The following is a 15,485-nucleotide window of genomic DNA, read 5'->3' as shown; positions in this document are numbered from 1 at the left end:
AATGTTTAACATTAGAAAATGAATTACTACCAACATGAATGCTTTTAATGTTAAAACTGTTACATTTGGGTAGGGACAAAATGTAAACAGGACTGACTGTGTCGTCCTGCTCCTGTTGTTGTCTTGATAAATTGCCCTGGGATGCTTCTGCTTCAAATGCTCAAGCATGGCAGTGGTACTGTGATGAGAAGCCATTTCTAATTTCCAGAGCACCATGTTGTTTGGTCTCTACTTAAAATACTCTTTTACTCCGCTGGATATGAGTGTGATTGGTGTACTATATGCACTGTGTACAGGTTAACTGGTTCAAGAATCGTGACGAGATGTTGGCAGTGCTGCCACAAGTGGAAGAGGCCGTGGAGGAATATTTGGTGTTGCAGGAGCTGCTTTGCCAGGGGGAGAAATTGCAAGCCAAACTGCAGGAGGAGATGGCCTTCCTGGAGGGAGCAGAGAACCATCCAGACCATCTCATCCTCACACTGGAGCAGAGGTCTGAGAACACAAAGCATAAGGCCCCAGACTTAAGTTACAATGAATGTCCGGTATTGAAAAGAGTGTATGAACGTTTGTTTTCACACTTTTAAACTTTTGAATACTTTTCCTTTCAGAAATGACTGGTGTAATCTTGGAATAGACACATTGCTCACATGCTGTTGTAGCATTGTGTAATAGTTAGTGTTTAGAAGTCCAGATTTTCTTTCTTTATATGCAGCACGGAGCCAGGCAGTCTGTGCATACATATACACCTAATTCTGAAAATCTATTTGTTCGGCCCTGTTTGCCACAGGTACTCTGAACACACCCAGCTGCAGTCACGGCAGCGCACTGTGCAGGAGGCCATTCAGAGCAAGCTGAGTGACTTGGACCAGTGGATCTCCCAGTACCAGGCTGCATTCTCCAACTTGGAGGCGACCCAACTAGCTAGCCTGCTGCAGGACATCAGTAGTCCCATAGATCTCGGTTAGGCCTTTTTAAAATGCATCTCATCTCTTTTTGTTTGTTTTATGTAAAACGTGCTATCAGTTTTTGTAGAGGTTGTATTTATATAGCATTTTAGATCTTTTTAGACATTTATTGAAAAGGTTCAGGAAACTTAAAATCTGTTAGAGCAACACATTTGATTGACTTGACAGTCTTCTATTGTGTGATGTGAGGGCTGATTAATTGACCATTTTAGTTGAGTTTTTTTGAGCTGTGTTAATATCTGTTCTAATTTCCAGGTCCTCCTAGCTATGTGCCAGCCACAGCCTTCCTGCAGAATGCAGGCCAGGCACACCTGATCAGCCAGTGTGAAAGCCTGGAGGCTGAAGTAAGCGCCTTGCTGCAACAGCGCCGTGGGGCCCTTCGCGGATGCCTAGAGCAGTTGCACAGCTATGCTACAGTGGCTTTGTTATACCCACGGGCTACCTTGCTACTCCATCGTGCCCATCAGTGGAAGGCCTGGTTGGAGGATCTGCTGAGAGATATGACTGTGGAGCACTGCCAGCACATATACAGACAGTAAGAAACTGCACCAAGGATTTGCTTTAGTGGGAAATACACAAAAAACACATGCCAGTGTTCATGTAAGCTAGAATTATGGCAGTAATGGATCAAAAACACTACAGATGCAAGGTTCGATATAAACAGTGGCCAGGGCCCACTAATGTCAGGCAAGTGGACTGACCACTCACCAGTCAACTTGGTGGCATCACAGGTGATGCTACCTAGTTGAAGCCAACCTTACATTCCCTGACAAGTATCTGTCAAGTAGTCAATATTTTCAGAGCAAAGGGTGTTATCCACTCATTACTTGTTTTGTGGTGGGTAAAATTGTATTTCATTGTAGAGGGGGGGGGGGGGGCATTTCAGTGTCATTCATCCTGTCTCAAGACCCCTGCCTTATATTACCCACTTCTCCTGTTAAGTGCTAAAGTATATCCTAGCAATTATTGGGCAAGAGGCAGGGTAAACCCTGAACAGGTCGCCACCAGAAATGAAATATAGAGATAGAAAAGCATTCACACTCCTGTTCTCACCTATGGGCAATTTACACAGGCGCATACATGTCTTTGGACGAAGCTAGAGTGCGTGGAGGAAATGCATAAAATGTGACAAACTACATGCATTATTCATGGAGCAGCTTCTTGTCATTTAAAAGTGATCATCACTTTTTCTTATCAAAAGATCAAACTGCTCAGATTAGCTGTTGCTAACATTAATTCCATGATTTAAATTGATGAAAGGCCAAGCAAATCTTGCCGTTGTGGCTGTGTTGGTGGATAAACAGGCTTTAATACAACTTTGCTCATGTCTGTGAATCCAGGTCCACCGTTTTTTCTGAATCGGGTCTTTCAATGTTTAAAGCACGTAGCAATTAATTCAATTCAGTTCAATTTTATTTATTTGCTTTTTACAATTGACATTGTCGCAAAGCAGCTTTACACAACCAAAGAACAGTACATGAACAGTGAATGTGTAACAATCATAATAATCAGATTGTCCCTGATGAGCAAGCCGAGTGCGACGGTGGCAAGGAAAAACTCCCTGAGAAGGCAACAGGAAGAAACCTTGAAGGGAACCCGACTCAACAGGGAACCCATCCTCATATGGGTGATTAGTTAAAATAAATAAGGGGTCAGAGTCAGCAGGCTGTTAATGTTTACATAGCCTTCAAATAATATTTGCTTTGCTGCTTTTTTTTATAGGTGTTATTTCTATTTATCTTGAGCATATATGCCACACAAACTGTAATGAAAAGTTAACCAATCAAAAGGCCAATATGCTTATTGGCCCTCCTACAGCAAATCTTTCCAGAAGTAGTTTTCCAGTTCTTCAGGATAGCACACTGAGACTGCACTATAAATATGTTTGAATTAACATTTCTCTCATTAACTTTAAATCTATATGATATATTTATTTGTTTTTTCTGTTGTTATACTGTCATAATTCATCATGCTCTCCGTTGAGCTTTGTTTCCACTCTCCTTTTATAGGTATGAGGTGCTGTTTGCTCCTCAGCCTCCCCCTGCGTCTTGCCAGTTCCTGTCCAGTGTGGAGTTAACGTTACAGCATCAAGTGGCTGATGCCAATGAGCGTGTCGTGCACCAGGCAGAGCGACTGAAGGCAGAGGGCACAACTGCAGCAGCCTGCGAGGAGCAGCTGCAGGAGATTGAACACTGCATTACGGTTTTTCTACGGGAGAATGGAGAACCGGGCTCCCTTAGCCTGGCTGGAATCATCACTTCTGCCCTCTCCACACTCTGCAGGTTTGGCACATACTTGAGTCCCTGTAATGCTGTGGTACAAAGCTTTAAATTCTAATAAGTATTTTTGAAACCTTTAAATGCCACAAATAGGTTTACTCCAGCTTTTAGCTCTAGATAGATAGATAGATAGATAGATAGATAGATAGATAGATAGATAGATAGATAGATAGATAGATAGATAGATAGATAGCTAAAGTTGTTTTTTGTTTTGTTTGTCCTTTTTTCTCCCCTCTCTACCAGACGGAACCTGGTGATGGAGGGGGCAGCTGCCAGTGCTGGGGAGCAGCTTGTAGACCTGACATCTCGGGATGGGGCTTGGTTTTTAGAGGAGCTCTGCAGTATGATTGGCAATGTCAGTGCCCTGGCAACACTGTTGCAACCTTGTCTACTCCTGCCCCATGATCTGGAGCTACCTGCACCTTCTGCTATCTCTGAGGCTGTATACCTGTCTAGTGCGGTGTACACCTGTTTGCAGGTAGGTGCATTCCTAAAATACTGTGAAGTAGCAAGTTACTAGAAGCCAATTCTCAGGATGAATATGTGAAGTTTCATACCATTAAATAATGACTGTTTCTTTTTTCATTGTAGGAGCTGAATTCCAATTTCCGTCAGATCATATTTCCAGAAGCTCTGCGCTGTATGATAAAAGGAGAACCCACCCTGGAATCCATGTTGGCAGAGCTCGAGCAGCTGGTGGAGCAGAGCTCTGATGGTCTAGGCCTGCGGGGCTTGGCAGACAGCCTGCAGGCCACCACAGCCTTGGACCATGATGGGCACAACCACAGCCTTCACATCACCAGGCAAGTACTTGCTTGGATGGAAATTGGCTTGTAGTTTTACTAAATAGACACACTACATTGACTTGACCTGATTACACCTGCAGCATATCTGATTTATGAAAAACCTTTTTGTGCTCAGACTGCTGCGTGCTCAGTACTCAGAGCTGATCCAGCCTCGCAGCATTAATGGATCAGGACAGGACACCCCAAAGATGTCTGCAGGACAAATGTTGCTAGTGGCCTTTGATGGCATGTTCACCCAGCTAGAGACTGCCTTTGGGCAGCTCACTGAGAAGGTAGCATGTTTTTCTTGCAATTTAGTGAATGGAATAATAGGCTGTAAATGGCATACAGTATACTCTTCCCTGTATTAGGTGCTTTTTTGTTTGATGTTTACAATGAGAAGAAAAGAGTAAATTATTGGCAAATTCCGATCTCCATAAATTGGTAATGAGATATGATCTGATCTTCACCAAAGTTACATACACAGTCCATTAAAAAATTATGTATTGTATAAAGTATTTTGGCATTTGTTGTTCGTACACCACCATGTTGAATCTGAAATGAACACTCAAGATGTAAGCAAAGTCAACATTTTCGTCTTTAGTTTAAGGTGTGACAAAGCTGTTCAAAGTAGTTGCATGTGTGTGCCCAGTTTTTACTCCATGACTAATGAAGCAGATAAACGAAAAATGGAGGTTTTTCTGGGTGTTGCATTTGATAGGTGTTTAGTGCAACCCTCAACATGAGGTATAAAGAGGTGTCTTTGGAAGTGAAAGGATCCATCATTTGGCTGAAAAAATACTAAAAAACCCACAGAGAGATAGCAGAAACATTGGGAGTGACAAATATGACATCCATTTGGGATGTGTTCATCCAAATTTTCAAACCCATATAACGTGATGGTGGAAAATGTAAGTGAAATAATAATAGGCTTTCGACGTATGGTTCAGATGATGCTGAGAACATCACATGAACACTGTTTGGTTGTTTCATAAGTCAAGGAAGTGCTAAACCAAACTTTCATTGTCATTTTATGGATTTGAATTTACTCAAAATAGTTTGTGCTTTCCTTACCTCTATATTAGGTAGTATATTAGGATCTTATTTCCTTGAATCCAGTTTATATTTCTGTGTATGCAAATTGCCATTTAACACCTTAGCAAAACAAAGTCGGTGTCCTTATTACACCTTCATCTAATTCTACTGTAAAGCATTTGAAAGACTATAGACTTTAGATTCTATGAATTGAAATATTCATACTACAGATAGCTTGCTACAGTGTTGTAGGAGTGAGAAATACTGCAAATGCAGGGCAGTTGTGGTCTCACACAGTATCTTAAGCACAGGGGTAGGCAGTAGTACACTGGGCCAGTCAGCATCATTTCTGTTAGCATTATTTCATGGTTGAATAATATTTATTTATGATTATTATTTTAAAAAGACCAATTTTTTGTTGCCTAAAATTAAATTTCAGCTCAGTTCTCTTGAGGTGCCATCAGCCTGGAGGAAGGTGGATGTTTTGAGGGAGGCCCGGGCCACACAGCTCCACTTCTTCGACAGCCTAACTCAGCGGCAGCTGATGGAAGAGGTCTTCTTTCTCAGGAGACTCCAAACAATCAGAGATTTCTTCAGGCTGTGTTCATCTTTTGCTCAGGCGCTGTCTGGTAAGAGCTCTTCAAGGCGGAACTGAAATGAACTAACTGAATTCCAATTGAAGTTGATTTATATTGCTGTTGTTAATGCTCATTCTTTTCATTTTTGCTATAACTTGCAGTTTGAAACCAAATCAAAACCTGTATAGGAAGTGCACATAGAGCCTTCAACTGTGTCAGTGTTGCCTAGGCAGAGGAAATGGAGCTGATCAGCTTATCAATTTGCAATGTGTAACAAATCTTGTATGTCCAGGTACATGTCCCTCAGCTGATGACCTATTACCTACAAATGGACCAGTTGGTTTGGGAAAGCCACTGTACCGGCGGCCCAGCACCGCAGGGTCAGGAGTGACAGTGGTCAGTGAGGAACAGATGACTCGGCCCATCAAGGCCTTCACAGCAGAGTTTGTTCGGCAGATGCTAATGGGTCTTCCCAGCCAAGCCCTTGGTCTGGCCCTTTGCAGCACCTTCTCCACCCTCGGCCTCGACGTTGTTGCTCAGGTGGAGGCAAAAGACTTTGGAGCAGAGAGCAAGGTATTACCGTTGTTGTTTTTGTTACCTCAGCCCAACTACCATGCAACACAAGCCCAGAGATTCCAGTATATTGCTGTTATTTTACATTAAACTCTATCACAGCTGCTTATATCCCAGCTAGATACATGACAAATAATGTGTATAACGCATGGCAGAAATGCATTACACACCCTGGTAGCCAAACAGTTAATTAAAACTTCAAATCTCTTAATCTTGATTTTATTCATGGGGCGTCATAAATTTTAGGATGTAGCATAGACTAAATGATACATGTATTTATGGACAGGAAAGAACAAGTAAACTATCTAGTACAGGCATGGACAAACTAAGGCCCAGAGGCCACATGCGGGACTTTTTTTATCCGGATCACTGAACTTGGAAAAAATTAAATAAATAAACTTTGTAAATGTTTTATTTTTCCTGTGATTCCAATGTGCTCCCACTAGATGGCACACTAGATGGATGGATGGATGGATGGATGGATGGAGAGATAGATAGATAGATAGATAGATAGATGGATAGATGGATAGATCCCATTGTGGCCTAAGAATCAAAAAGTTTGCCCACCCCTGATCTAGTAGTACACATGGACTCTTTAAGTAATATGTTCAAAACTATTCAACACAAATCAGTGCATATGAGTCAAGTACATTATGTGGACCATAAACAACTCTTTCCTTGTTCTGAAGGTATCTCTAGATGAGCTTTGTAAGAAGGCAGTGGAGCAGAGTCTGGCATCGGGCAGTGTCTCTCAGCTGCTGCTGAACAGAGCTACTGTCCTGGCCTCCTCCTATGACACAGCCTGGAAGAAAGTAGACCTGTTGAGGAGATTGAACATAAATCTGGATGCTGCCAAGGCCAGTCTGCAGAGGAGCCAGCTGCACATCGCTATGTTCCAGGTACACACAGAAGTGTGTGTGTACACATGCATCTGATGAGCTTCATTCATATCCTGTTGAAAGACTGCAATGACAATGTAAAGCTTCCTTGTAATATCTACTGACTATATTATTAGGCATCATGGATGGCCAGTGCTGGTTTTCCACTGATTACATCTGAAACATTTTTGATTCAAATGTTATTTAACATGATACATTTGAAAGCTACACTCACACAGAGAACAGACATGTGGGTTATGGTACAAAAAAAATGAGCTGCTCTGAAAGTTGTCAGTGCTGGCTCTTCTAGCTATTACACAACATGTTTTTGTGCGTTACTTCTAGTGGCAGCATGAGGATGTTCTGAGCCCCAATAATCAACCTCTAAGTGTCAGCATTCCTCCTCGCTCCGTTATCCTCAGCAACATGAAGAAAAAGCTGTACAAGTTGAGCCAAGACGAGGCAGCTATCATAGCCGTTCAGGTCAGTAACCACATACCCCACTGCTGTGTCACACCAAACTGGAGTCTCTTGCAAAGGATCTTTGCTGATTTGAAAAAATGAAGAGGAATTCACATTTTGGCTTTAAAGTTATTGTTTGACTGAAACTGAACTGTTGTCCTCAGGAGAAGCTGGCATCGCTGGAGGCTAGCATTGAGCAACGTCTGAAGTGGGCTGGTGGGGCCAACCCAGCGCTGGCCCCTGTCCTGCAAGACTTTGAGATGACCATCCGAGAGAGACGTGCCGTTGTGACTAGAGAGAACCAACGCACCAACCAGGTAACAATCCAAATTTAGTGACTTGACTTTTTCTTACCAACGACAGCACTTGATAGATTACCTTAGAGCTTTTTTGTCTTTCTTTTTTTTTTTTTTTTTTTTTTTCTAGGTCACATTCCTGTGCTCTACCATCCTGAACTTTGAAGGCCTTCGAACCCGATCCCCTGAGGCCCTAAATATGGATGCAGCCCTGTTTGAGCTGCTAAAACGCTGCCAGCAAACCTGTTCCTATGCTGCCCAGTTTAGCAGTACTGTGTCTTCACTAGAGCTCCAGCTGCTGCACAGACTGGTGGGTTTGACCTCCTTTACAAGTGCCTGCATATTAAATAGGAATAATTTATTTACCTGCTGAAAATTATTAATAATAATAATACATTTTATTTATAGAGAACTTTACTAAACATGTTACATAGTGCTTGAAACAGAACATGCAGGTAACCCAACAAATCCAACTTGAGCAAGCACTAGGCAACAGTGGGGAGGAAAACTCCAGCAGAACCAGGCTGAAGTTAGCCGGCTATCTGCCTTGACCGGGAAACAAAACAATAAACAAAATTTACAACAACTACTGCGTCAGTCCTTTGGAAAACCAGTTCCAAAAGACAGATAGAGAAAACTCAATAACGTTCATCAAAACGAATAGGAATTTGTCCTAAATAAGAAGTTGTCCCTGTTTAAAGCAGATCAGGAAAGGCTTGCCGGTAGAGTTATGTTTTAAGGAGAGATTTAAAAGATGCTACTGAGTTAGCTGATCTTTCCTATGTTCCAAAGTTTGGAGGCTCTAACCGCAAAAGCTCTGTTACCTCTATGCAGGCCTTTAAAATTAATTAATAAAATCTCTAAGAATGTAAATCTATACTAAAACATACTGGAAGCCAGTTCAAGGAAGCTAAGACAGGAGTAATATGTTCATATTTTCTTTTTCTAGTTAACAGTCTTGCAGGTGAGTTATGAACAATCTGGAGCCAATGAGTAGATTTGTGGCTGGTTCAATAGTTAAAGCATGTAAGATCACTTTTGAATCATGAAATGATTGAATTGAATGTATTTTGGAGATCATTTTTAGGTGATTAAAAACATGTCTGAACAGGCTTTGTGACATTATGCTCAAAGTTTAATTTACTATTGAACCAAACGCCATGACTTTTTCCATACAGGGCAAAATGTATTTGGCTACATGTTGGGGACTGATAACAACTGTTTTTGTTTTGTTAGAATTTAGCTGCAAGAAATGTAGAGTAATCCAATTGTTATCTCATGTATACACTCATGTAAAGAACTCTTACATGTGTGTCTCAGGCCTGAGACCTTAAAAGGACAGTACAGCTGAGTGTCATCAGTGTAGCAATGGAAAGAAACACTATGTTTACGAATAATATGTCCAAGAGGGAGCATGTACAGAGAGAATAAGATTGGCCCCAACACTGAACCTTGTGGGACTCAGTACTGTAGAGAAAAGAATGACTTAGCAATTATTAACAGAAACACAAAACGATCTATTGGAGAGGTATGAAGAGAACCAGTCTACTGCAGTGCCTGTTATTTAAGCCCAATGCTTTAGTCTGTCCATCAAAATGTGATGATCTATTATATCAAAAGCAGCACAGTTTGGAGGGTTATTGCGTTAGATAGATAGATAGATAGATAGATAGATAGATGATAGGTATCTCTCTCTCTCTCTCTCTCTCTCCAGCCAGTGGAAAGAGTAAATCAATAATGGAGATTAAGAACTGAGTTGACTTTAATTTTATTTGTATAGCGCTTTTAACAATTGTCATTGTCGCAAAGCAGCTTTACACAACCAAAGAAACTATGGAAGTTTAATTAAGTTATTAGGTTAATTGGTATGACATGAACTGGGCTAGTAGATAGTTTCACACCCTAGACAGTTAAAGGCCTCACAAACCACTGACTAACCCTAAAATTGGGAGAAAATAACTGACTAAAACTGACTAACTGAAAATAACCATAGTTTTTAAGAAATGATGACTAAAACAAAACAGAAAAATTATTTCGAAGTTAATGCTGTTCAACAAGTATTATTGACATGTTTGTTGATCACTACAGAGTCCACTGCTGGATTTGCCAATAGGCAGTCCTGATTGGCTGAGCTGTGCCCAGAGGCAGCTGGAGGAGGAGCTGAGTGCTGAGCGGAGGACTCAAGAGGAGAGAGAGCAGCAGCTGGAGTCCTGTGGAGAGACACTGCAGCTGTTGGTTGACTCAATCAAAACCATTCTGTCCAACCACAACAGGCAGCTGGCTGATGTCAAGCACCTGCTAAGAGCCATGGCTAAGGTATGCTCAAGATCTGACTGCTTCACACATGCGCATGATTTGCGTGCGTGTGTGGGTGGGTGGGTGGTTGCGCGAGACTTGCAAAAAAGAAAAGTCATTCCTAACCCTGTCATACAGGACGAGGAGGCAGCATTAGCAGATGGTGAAGAGGTGGCCTACGAGGGCAGTGTGCGTCACTTCCTGTTGGAGTACAAAGCATGGCAGGACAACATTCAGCTGGTCTTATTCACTGTGGTGCAGACCAGTGGGCAGCCTCGCAGCCAGGAGCAGCTCGAACTGCTAGAGGAGATTCCTGCTACCCTGAAGGAGCTGCACTCCCAGAGCCAGAGGTTCTCTCACTCACATGCATGTGTACTGTCAAACACTTTTTAGTTCCCTGCATTAATCCTGTATAAACCATCTGTTTGTGCATCACTGCAGTGTATATAATGGCTTGGTGGGCTTTGCCTCCCCGCTGGTGACGGACAGAGACAGTGAATGTGCCAGTCCTGTTTCTGCAGCACAGACGAGCTTTGCAGCAGGTACGGACCTACAGAAATACACTTTCTTCCACCAAACTTCCTCTCTCTGTGGTTATTGAAGGTGACTCTGAAGACACTGAAGCTTCCTGTTTAGCTTTAACAGAAGCTGTTTGCAGTTTGAAAAAAATTCGAGCAAGCCTGAAGTGCAGATCCTGTAGATATGATGCGTTTCACATAAAACTATTTAGTTTGTCTGTTAACTGTTTTCTCATTCAACCATGTCGTACATCAGCTGTTAAATGCAGTGGGGTGAAGACACAGCCAGACTCAATGTCCCAAAATGCACGCAAGGCATTGCCACGTAACTTGGGAACCCCTACTGACACGCCACCCAGCACACTGATGAACAGCAAAGGCCTTAACCCTAGTCCCAAGAGGGCCGTACGAGACCCCAAAACAGGAAGAGGTACTTGATTGTCTTCATAATTGTCTCTTTAATCTCTACTGTGTAATACATCTGAAGTAACAATGCCTATGTCTATGCATATGTATCTCCCTGAACCTGCTGCTTTCTGTGATCCAGCTGTCCAGGAAAGGAACTCCTATGCAGTCAGTGTGTGGAAAAGAGTAAAAGCCAAGCTGGAGGGCAGAGACATCGACCCCAACAGGAGGATAAGTGTCACAGAGCAGGTAAAACTCAAAACACACCAGCTGTTGTGACATACTTTACAGTCACCATCTCTGATCCTATAGGCCTTAGGTGTATTTACATAAGTAAACAGTTATCCCCTGCATGGTGAAAGTTGAGCTGAACATATTTTCTGCTGTTTTATTGCAGGTGGATTTTGTCATCAGGGAGGCCACTAACTTGGACAACCTGGCCCAGCTGTATGAGGGCTGGACAGCCTGGGTGTGAATGCTATGATGCTTCATGTCTTTGGTCCAGCGAAGGCTTGGAGATCCACCAGAGTCCAGCAGGTCTGGGGTGTCAGAACAGCAGCACCAGGCCACACTGGGGAGAGGAAATGGGAAGCGGATGCTTAGTCCGCCCTCCCAAACTCCTGGGTACCCAAACTGGGGCAGCGACCCCGTAGCTCTGCTGCAACCACACTCCCCCATCTATCGGCGATCGGGCTAACAATGCTTAGTGGGCCTGCGGCCCTACTTCCTTTCTGGGGTTTGACCGGGCAAAGCAACGCCGAATGGGGGAGGGGGGAAGGAGGAAAAGGCCTTCTCACCCTCAAGTTGGAGATACCTTCCCCCCTCACCTGCAAAGCTCATCATCAAGTTGTACCCAAAAACATCGCTGCATCCTGTTGACCCAATCAAAGTCCACCTTGAGGTCAGGATGAGCACAAAGTGAGCTGCTTTTCTCTGAAGCGCCCAGCTGATGTGCCATGGGCAGGACTTCACCTAAAGCTCTGATGGGGCCACACTTGTTTTTCTCTAATCTTTTTCTCCATGGCGTTGTGTTTCTGAGTAACCCGTGGGTGACGCAGCTCCGCGAGAATGATGAGTAAACTGTGAAGTCTTACACAGACACCCACCTGAAACCTGAAAAGTGAAGACAGTGGAAAACAATTGAACTGTACTTTGATTCATAAACGGTGAAGACTTCTGAAGTGTGATCAGACTTCACAGAAGAAAAGGAATTGTTTTCTCAGATTGGTTCTTTGTATTTTTGTGGATAAACCTGCAGCAACCTGTTGTGTTACATAGTTTGGAAGGCATTTGTGTAGGAGCTCAGAATGGACAAATAAGATGAAGTCATGAAGGATCTTTACCTTCAGTGTGCATCTTTAGTCTGTGTTGTGCTTTGTAACTAACCTCAGTCCTTGTTTTTTTTTTTTTAGTTTTTTTTTTTTTATTTTATGTTTTTTTGTTTTGATTTTTTGACACAACAGTAGGAGACTCTCTTGACTTACCTGTCACAAGCTGTTGCTTGCCTCATTCATCTTTACTCCCTAAACCTAATGCTTGCATTTTATTAATATTGACCTTCTAGTTTTACATTTTTAGTGGGAGAAGTTTTGTTTTTGGTGATGGTGCAAAATGTTATTTCTTAAAGCTTTTATTGGATTTTGTTGGATGCCAAATAAACATAGAAGTGAGAAGTGTTCCTTATTTAATTGATAATCTATACATCACTAGATAATGTCAGAAAACCCACAGACATTAACAGATAATAAAAGCCTTCTGTTGAGGTCAGGATGAAGCACGAAGTGAGCTGCTTTTCTCTGAAGCGCCCAGCTGATGTGCCATGGGCGGGACTTCACCTAAAGCTCTGATGGGGCCACAAAGCACATTCTGTTACCAGAATTATCAGTCATAAATATTATTATTATCTCAATTTGCAAAAGGACATTAAAGGTCAGGTTTGTGAAACACTGCTCTACTTTAAAATGAAGCAATGTCTTGTTGGTCGTTGCAGTGACCAAACGATGACGTGTCTTTTTCAGATAGTTTCAGCTGTAGGGTTTTAGGTTATGTAGTATTGCAACTGGCAGTGCAGTTACATGCTTCTGCCAAACAGTGAAATTATAGTTTACATGCATGTCTGTCATGTTATTTTTGTCACGTATGCTGCTCAACTATGGCACAAATGGAACCTCAAAGTTTTGACAGTTTTCTTGATCAAACACATTAGAGTTGTTGGCATCAGGATTCAAAGTCCACATGCAGCAAACTGTAACCTCACCAATAGCCTAAGCACACACGGGTTGTAAATACCCAGGTGGTTTACAGTTCTAGTCTGAGTTTGTCCTCGACTTCATTACGTGTCTTTATCTTGTGTAAACTAAGCCCCCCCCTGTCTTAGAATGATGAAACCTAAAGCAGGTTAATGATTACAGCACCTCTGCTCATCACCACCTCACTGTGTCACAGTACCAGCTACTGATTCACCAGACTGTTGAATTGGAAAGCAATGTCTGGGCAGCGTGTGTGTGTATCGGACTTTGAGGAGGAAGCGAGTAAAGTTCTTCCTAAAGCAGTGTACGATTACTACCGCTCTGGAGCTGATGAGCAAAATACGCTGGCTGACAATGTGGCTGCCTTTAACAGGTAAAACGCACACACGTATGTTTGAGCATAAGGGTAGAAAGGTGCAAACCATTTATACTGAAAAGCTCCATTTGGCACTTTTTCAGTATGAAACCAGTGGTCCACTAAAGCTGTAAAGAGCATTGTGCATCAAACTCAAGCCATCAATATTGTAGCGTGTGTGTGACATAAAAGATAAGATTTTACATGTGGGAATGTGCAGGTTTGTATGTGGTTCTCCATTCTGTTACTGTATTTCTAGAATTGCTATTGTAATTGCATGTTTTTCAAAATATTTCAGGAAAATTACTGAATTGAAGCAAGATCTGCTATAGTTAAGTTCTTAGTTCTTATTATATAGAGGTTATATGTAGTGATGTCAGGGCATCACTACATATAACTACATAACACAACACTTGTGTGTTCTTCCAAAAGCATGACTAAAGCTTTGATGAGCAAGACTAAAAGGTTTTTCTGTAATGCCATAGATGGATCTGAATCATTCGACAGTCAACACACTTGTATTGTACAATAAGACCAGCTGTATCTCAGCCAATATTAACTTCTATTTAAATTTAGTACCGTGGGTACACAGGCAGGTGACGTGTTTTATTACATTTTTAATAACTGGCATCATATCTTTATAGTGTGTCATACAAGGGTTCTGGCTGTGTTATCTTTTGTTTGTTTTTTTTTTTTTCTTCATCAGTGGTTCAACAAACATTGTTTGTACACTGAACTAAAAGATAGTCTCATGTGACCGGAGTTAAAGCCAAACTAGACTCTGCTCTCAGTCTCACTACTCAGCTGATACACACTACACACACTTGAAATGTACACCACTGTTTAGGTTAGTACCACCTTGAGGGAGGGAGAGAGAGAACAATCACATGTAGCATAGACAATGCTACTGCTCATGCTGCGCTTTCTTTGTATATAAGGTGTTAGATCCCGATGCTCGATTCTGTTTTGAATTCTGAATTTAACCGGTTACCTCTACTTGCTACCAAAATCTAAAATTCTAATGTTGATGTTTAACCTTGTGTGTCAACTTTCACCAAATTAGAGAAGACACAACTAACCAAGGACCCACACACCACTGCCAAGATGTGTGTCCCTGTTAAAAGAATCTCAGCAAAATGGGTTTATCATTCTGATGTCCTTTGCAGTCCCAATAGAAACTTTTTTGGGTCCAGATTCACTGCCTTAGTCGAGGCAGATGGCCGCCCACTATGAGCCTGGTTTTGCTGGAGGTTTCTTCTTCTAAAGGGAGTTTTTCCTCTCTACTGTTGCCTAAAGCTTGCTCAAGTGGGATTGTTGGGTTTTCTCTATAATGTTTTTTGTATAATTATTCTCTGTAAGGACTTAAAACTTGCACTGTAAAGGGCCTTGAGATAACTTCTGTTGTGAGTCGGCGCTATACAAATACAACTGACTTGAATTGGACAAGACCATTCCAAAACCAAAACAAAACGAGCCCAAATCACCCTGTCCACCAATGTGCTTGATGGTGGATATAAGACAACTCCACTTTGGTCCCATCTCTTCATAAGACCTTGTTCCAAAGGTCTTGTGGTTTTTTTCAGTGTGGTGTCAGTCTTTCACTTGGGCCAATTCAGCTGAGTTGAGAGAAAATGTTGCAGAGGTTCTACATAAAAGTCAGAAAAGAGGCAGCAAAGTTTGTTAGAAAGTGAGGTTAGGTTTATTGACAAAAAGGTCAATACAACCAAGACACATCAACATAATGTCTAAATAGCTGGCTGCCCAGAGCCCCACCTTAACAGTTAAATTTTTCTTTTATCCTACTTTCAAAAA

The 15,485-nt window shown here is 41.9% G+C and overlaps 2 protein-coding genes across 3 annotated transcripts in view; both read left to right on the top strand.

Annotated features, from left to right (window-relative positions):
• smg1 (SMG1 nonsense mediated mRNA decay associated PI3K related kinase) overlaps positions 1-12,752 on the top strand; it is a 55,706-nt gene extending 42,954 nt beyond the window's left edge. For both annotated transcript variants that reach the window (XM_026351434.1, XM_026351425.1), the window contains exons 46-64: positions 297-490; positions 788-960; positions 1,221-1,500; positions 2,975-3,247; positions 3,488-3,722; positions 3,836-4,047; positions 4,166-4,322; positions 5,504-5,693; positions 5,935-6,215; positions 6,905-7,114; positions 7,439-7,576; positions 7,720-7,872; positions 7,982-8,161; positions 9,940-10,167; positions 10,285-10,496; positions 10,588-10,688; positions 10,921-11,094; positions 11,212-11,318; positions 11,467-12,752. In XM_026351434.1, the coding sequence (XP_026207219.1) occupies positions 297-490; positions 788-960; positions 1,221-1,500; positions 2,975-3,247; positions 3,488-3,722; positions 3,836-4,047; positions 4,166-4,322; positions 5,504-5,693; positions 5,935-6,215; positions 6,905-7,114; positions 7,439-7,576; positions 7,720-7,872; positions 7,982-8,161; positions 9,940-10,167; positions 10,285-10,496; positions 10,588-10,688; positions 10,921-11,094; positions 11,212-11,318; positions 11,467-11,544 (3,576 nt within the window). In that variant the 3' untranslated portion in view covers positions 11,545-12,752. The remainder of the gene's footprint in view (positions 1-296; positions 491-787; positions 961-1,220; positions 1,501-2,974; positions 3,248-3,487; positions 3,723-3,835; positions 4,048-4,165; positions 4,323-5,503; positions 5,694-5,934; positions 6,216-6,904; positions 7,115-7,438; positions 7,577-7,719; positions 7,873-7,981; positions 8,162-9,939; positions 10,168-10,284; positions 10,497-10,587; positions 10,689-10,920; positions 11,095-11,211; positions 11,319-11,466) is intronic.
• Positions 12,753-12,848: 96 nt separating this feature from the next.
• Positions 12,849-15,485, top strand: part of hao1 (hydroxyacid oxidase (glycolate oxidase) 1) — a 9,146-nt gene continuing 6,509 nt past the window's right edge. Inside the window, exon 1 of the mRNA XM_026351444.1 lies at positions 12,849-13,691. Within this exon, the coding sequence (XP_026207229.1) occupies positions 13,555-13,691 (137 nt within the window). The 5' untranslated portion in view covers positions 12,849-13,554. The remainder of the gene's footprint in view (positions 13,692-15,485) is intronic.

This window comes from Anabas testudineus, chromosome 8, assembly GCF_900324465.2.
Source record: "Anabas testudineus chromosome 8, fAnaTes1.2, whole genome shotgun sequence".
NCBI lineage: Eukaryota > Metazoa > Chordata > Actinopteri > Anabantiformes > Anabantidae > Anabas > Anabas testudineus.
Note: the sequence above shows the minus strand (reverse complement) of the source record. Positions and strands in the feature narration are given on the sequence as shown.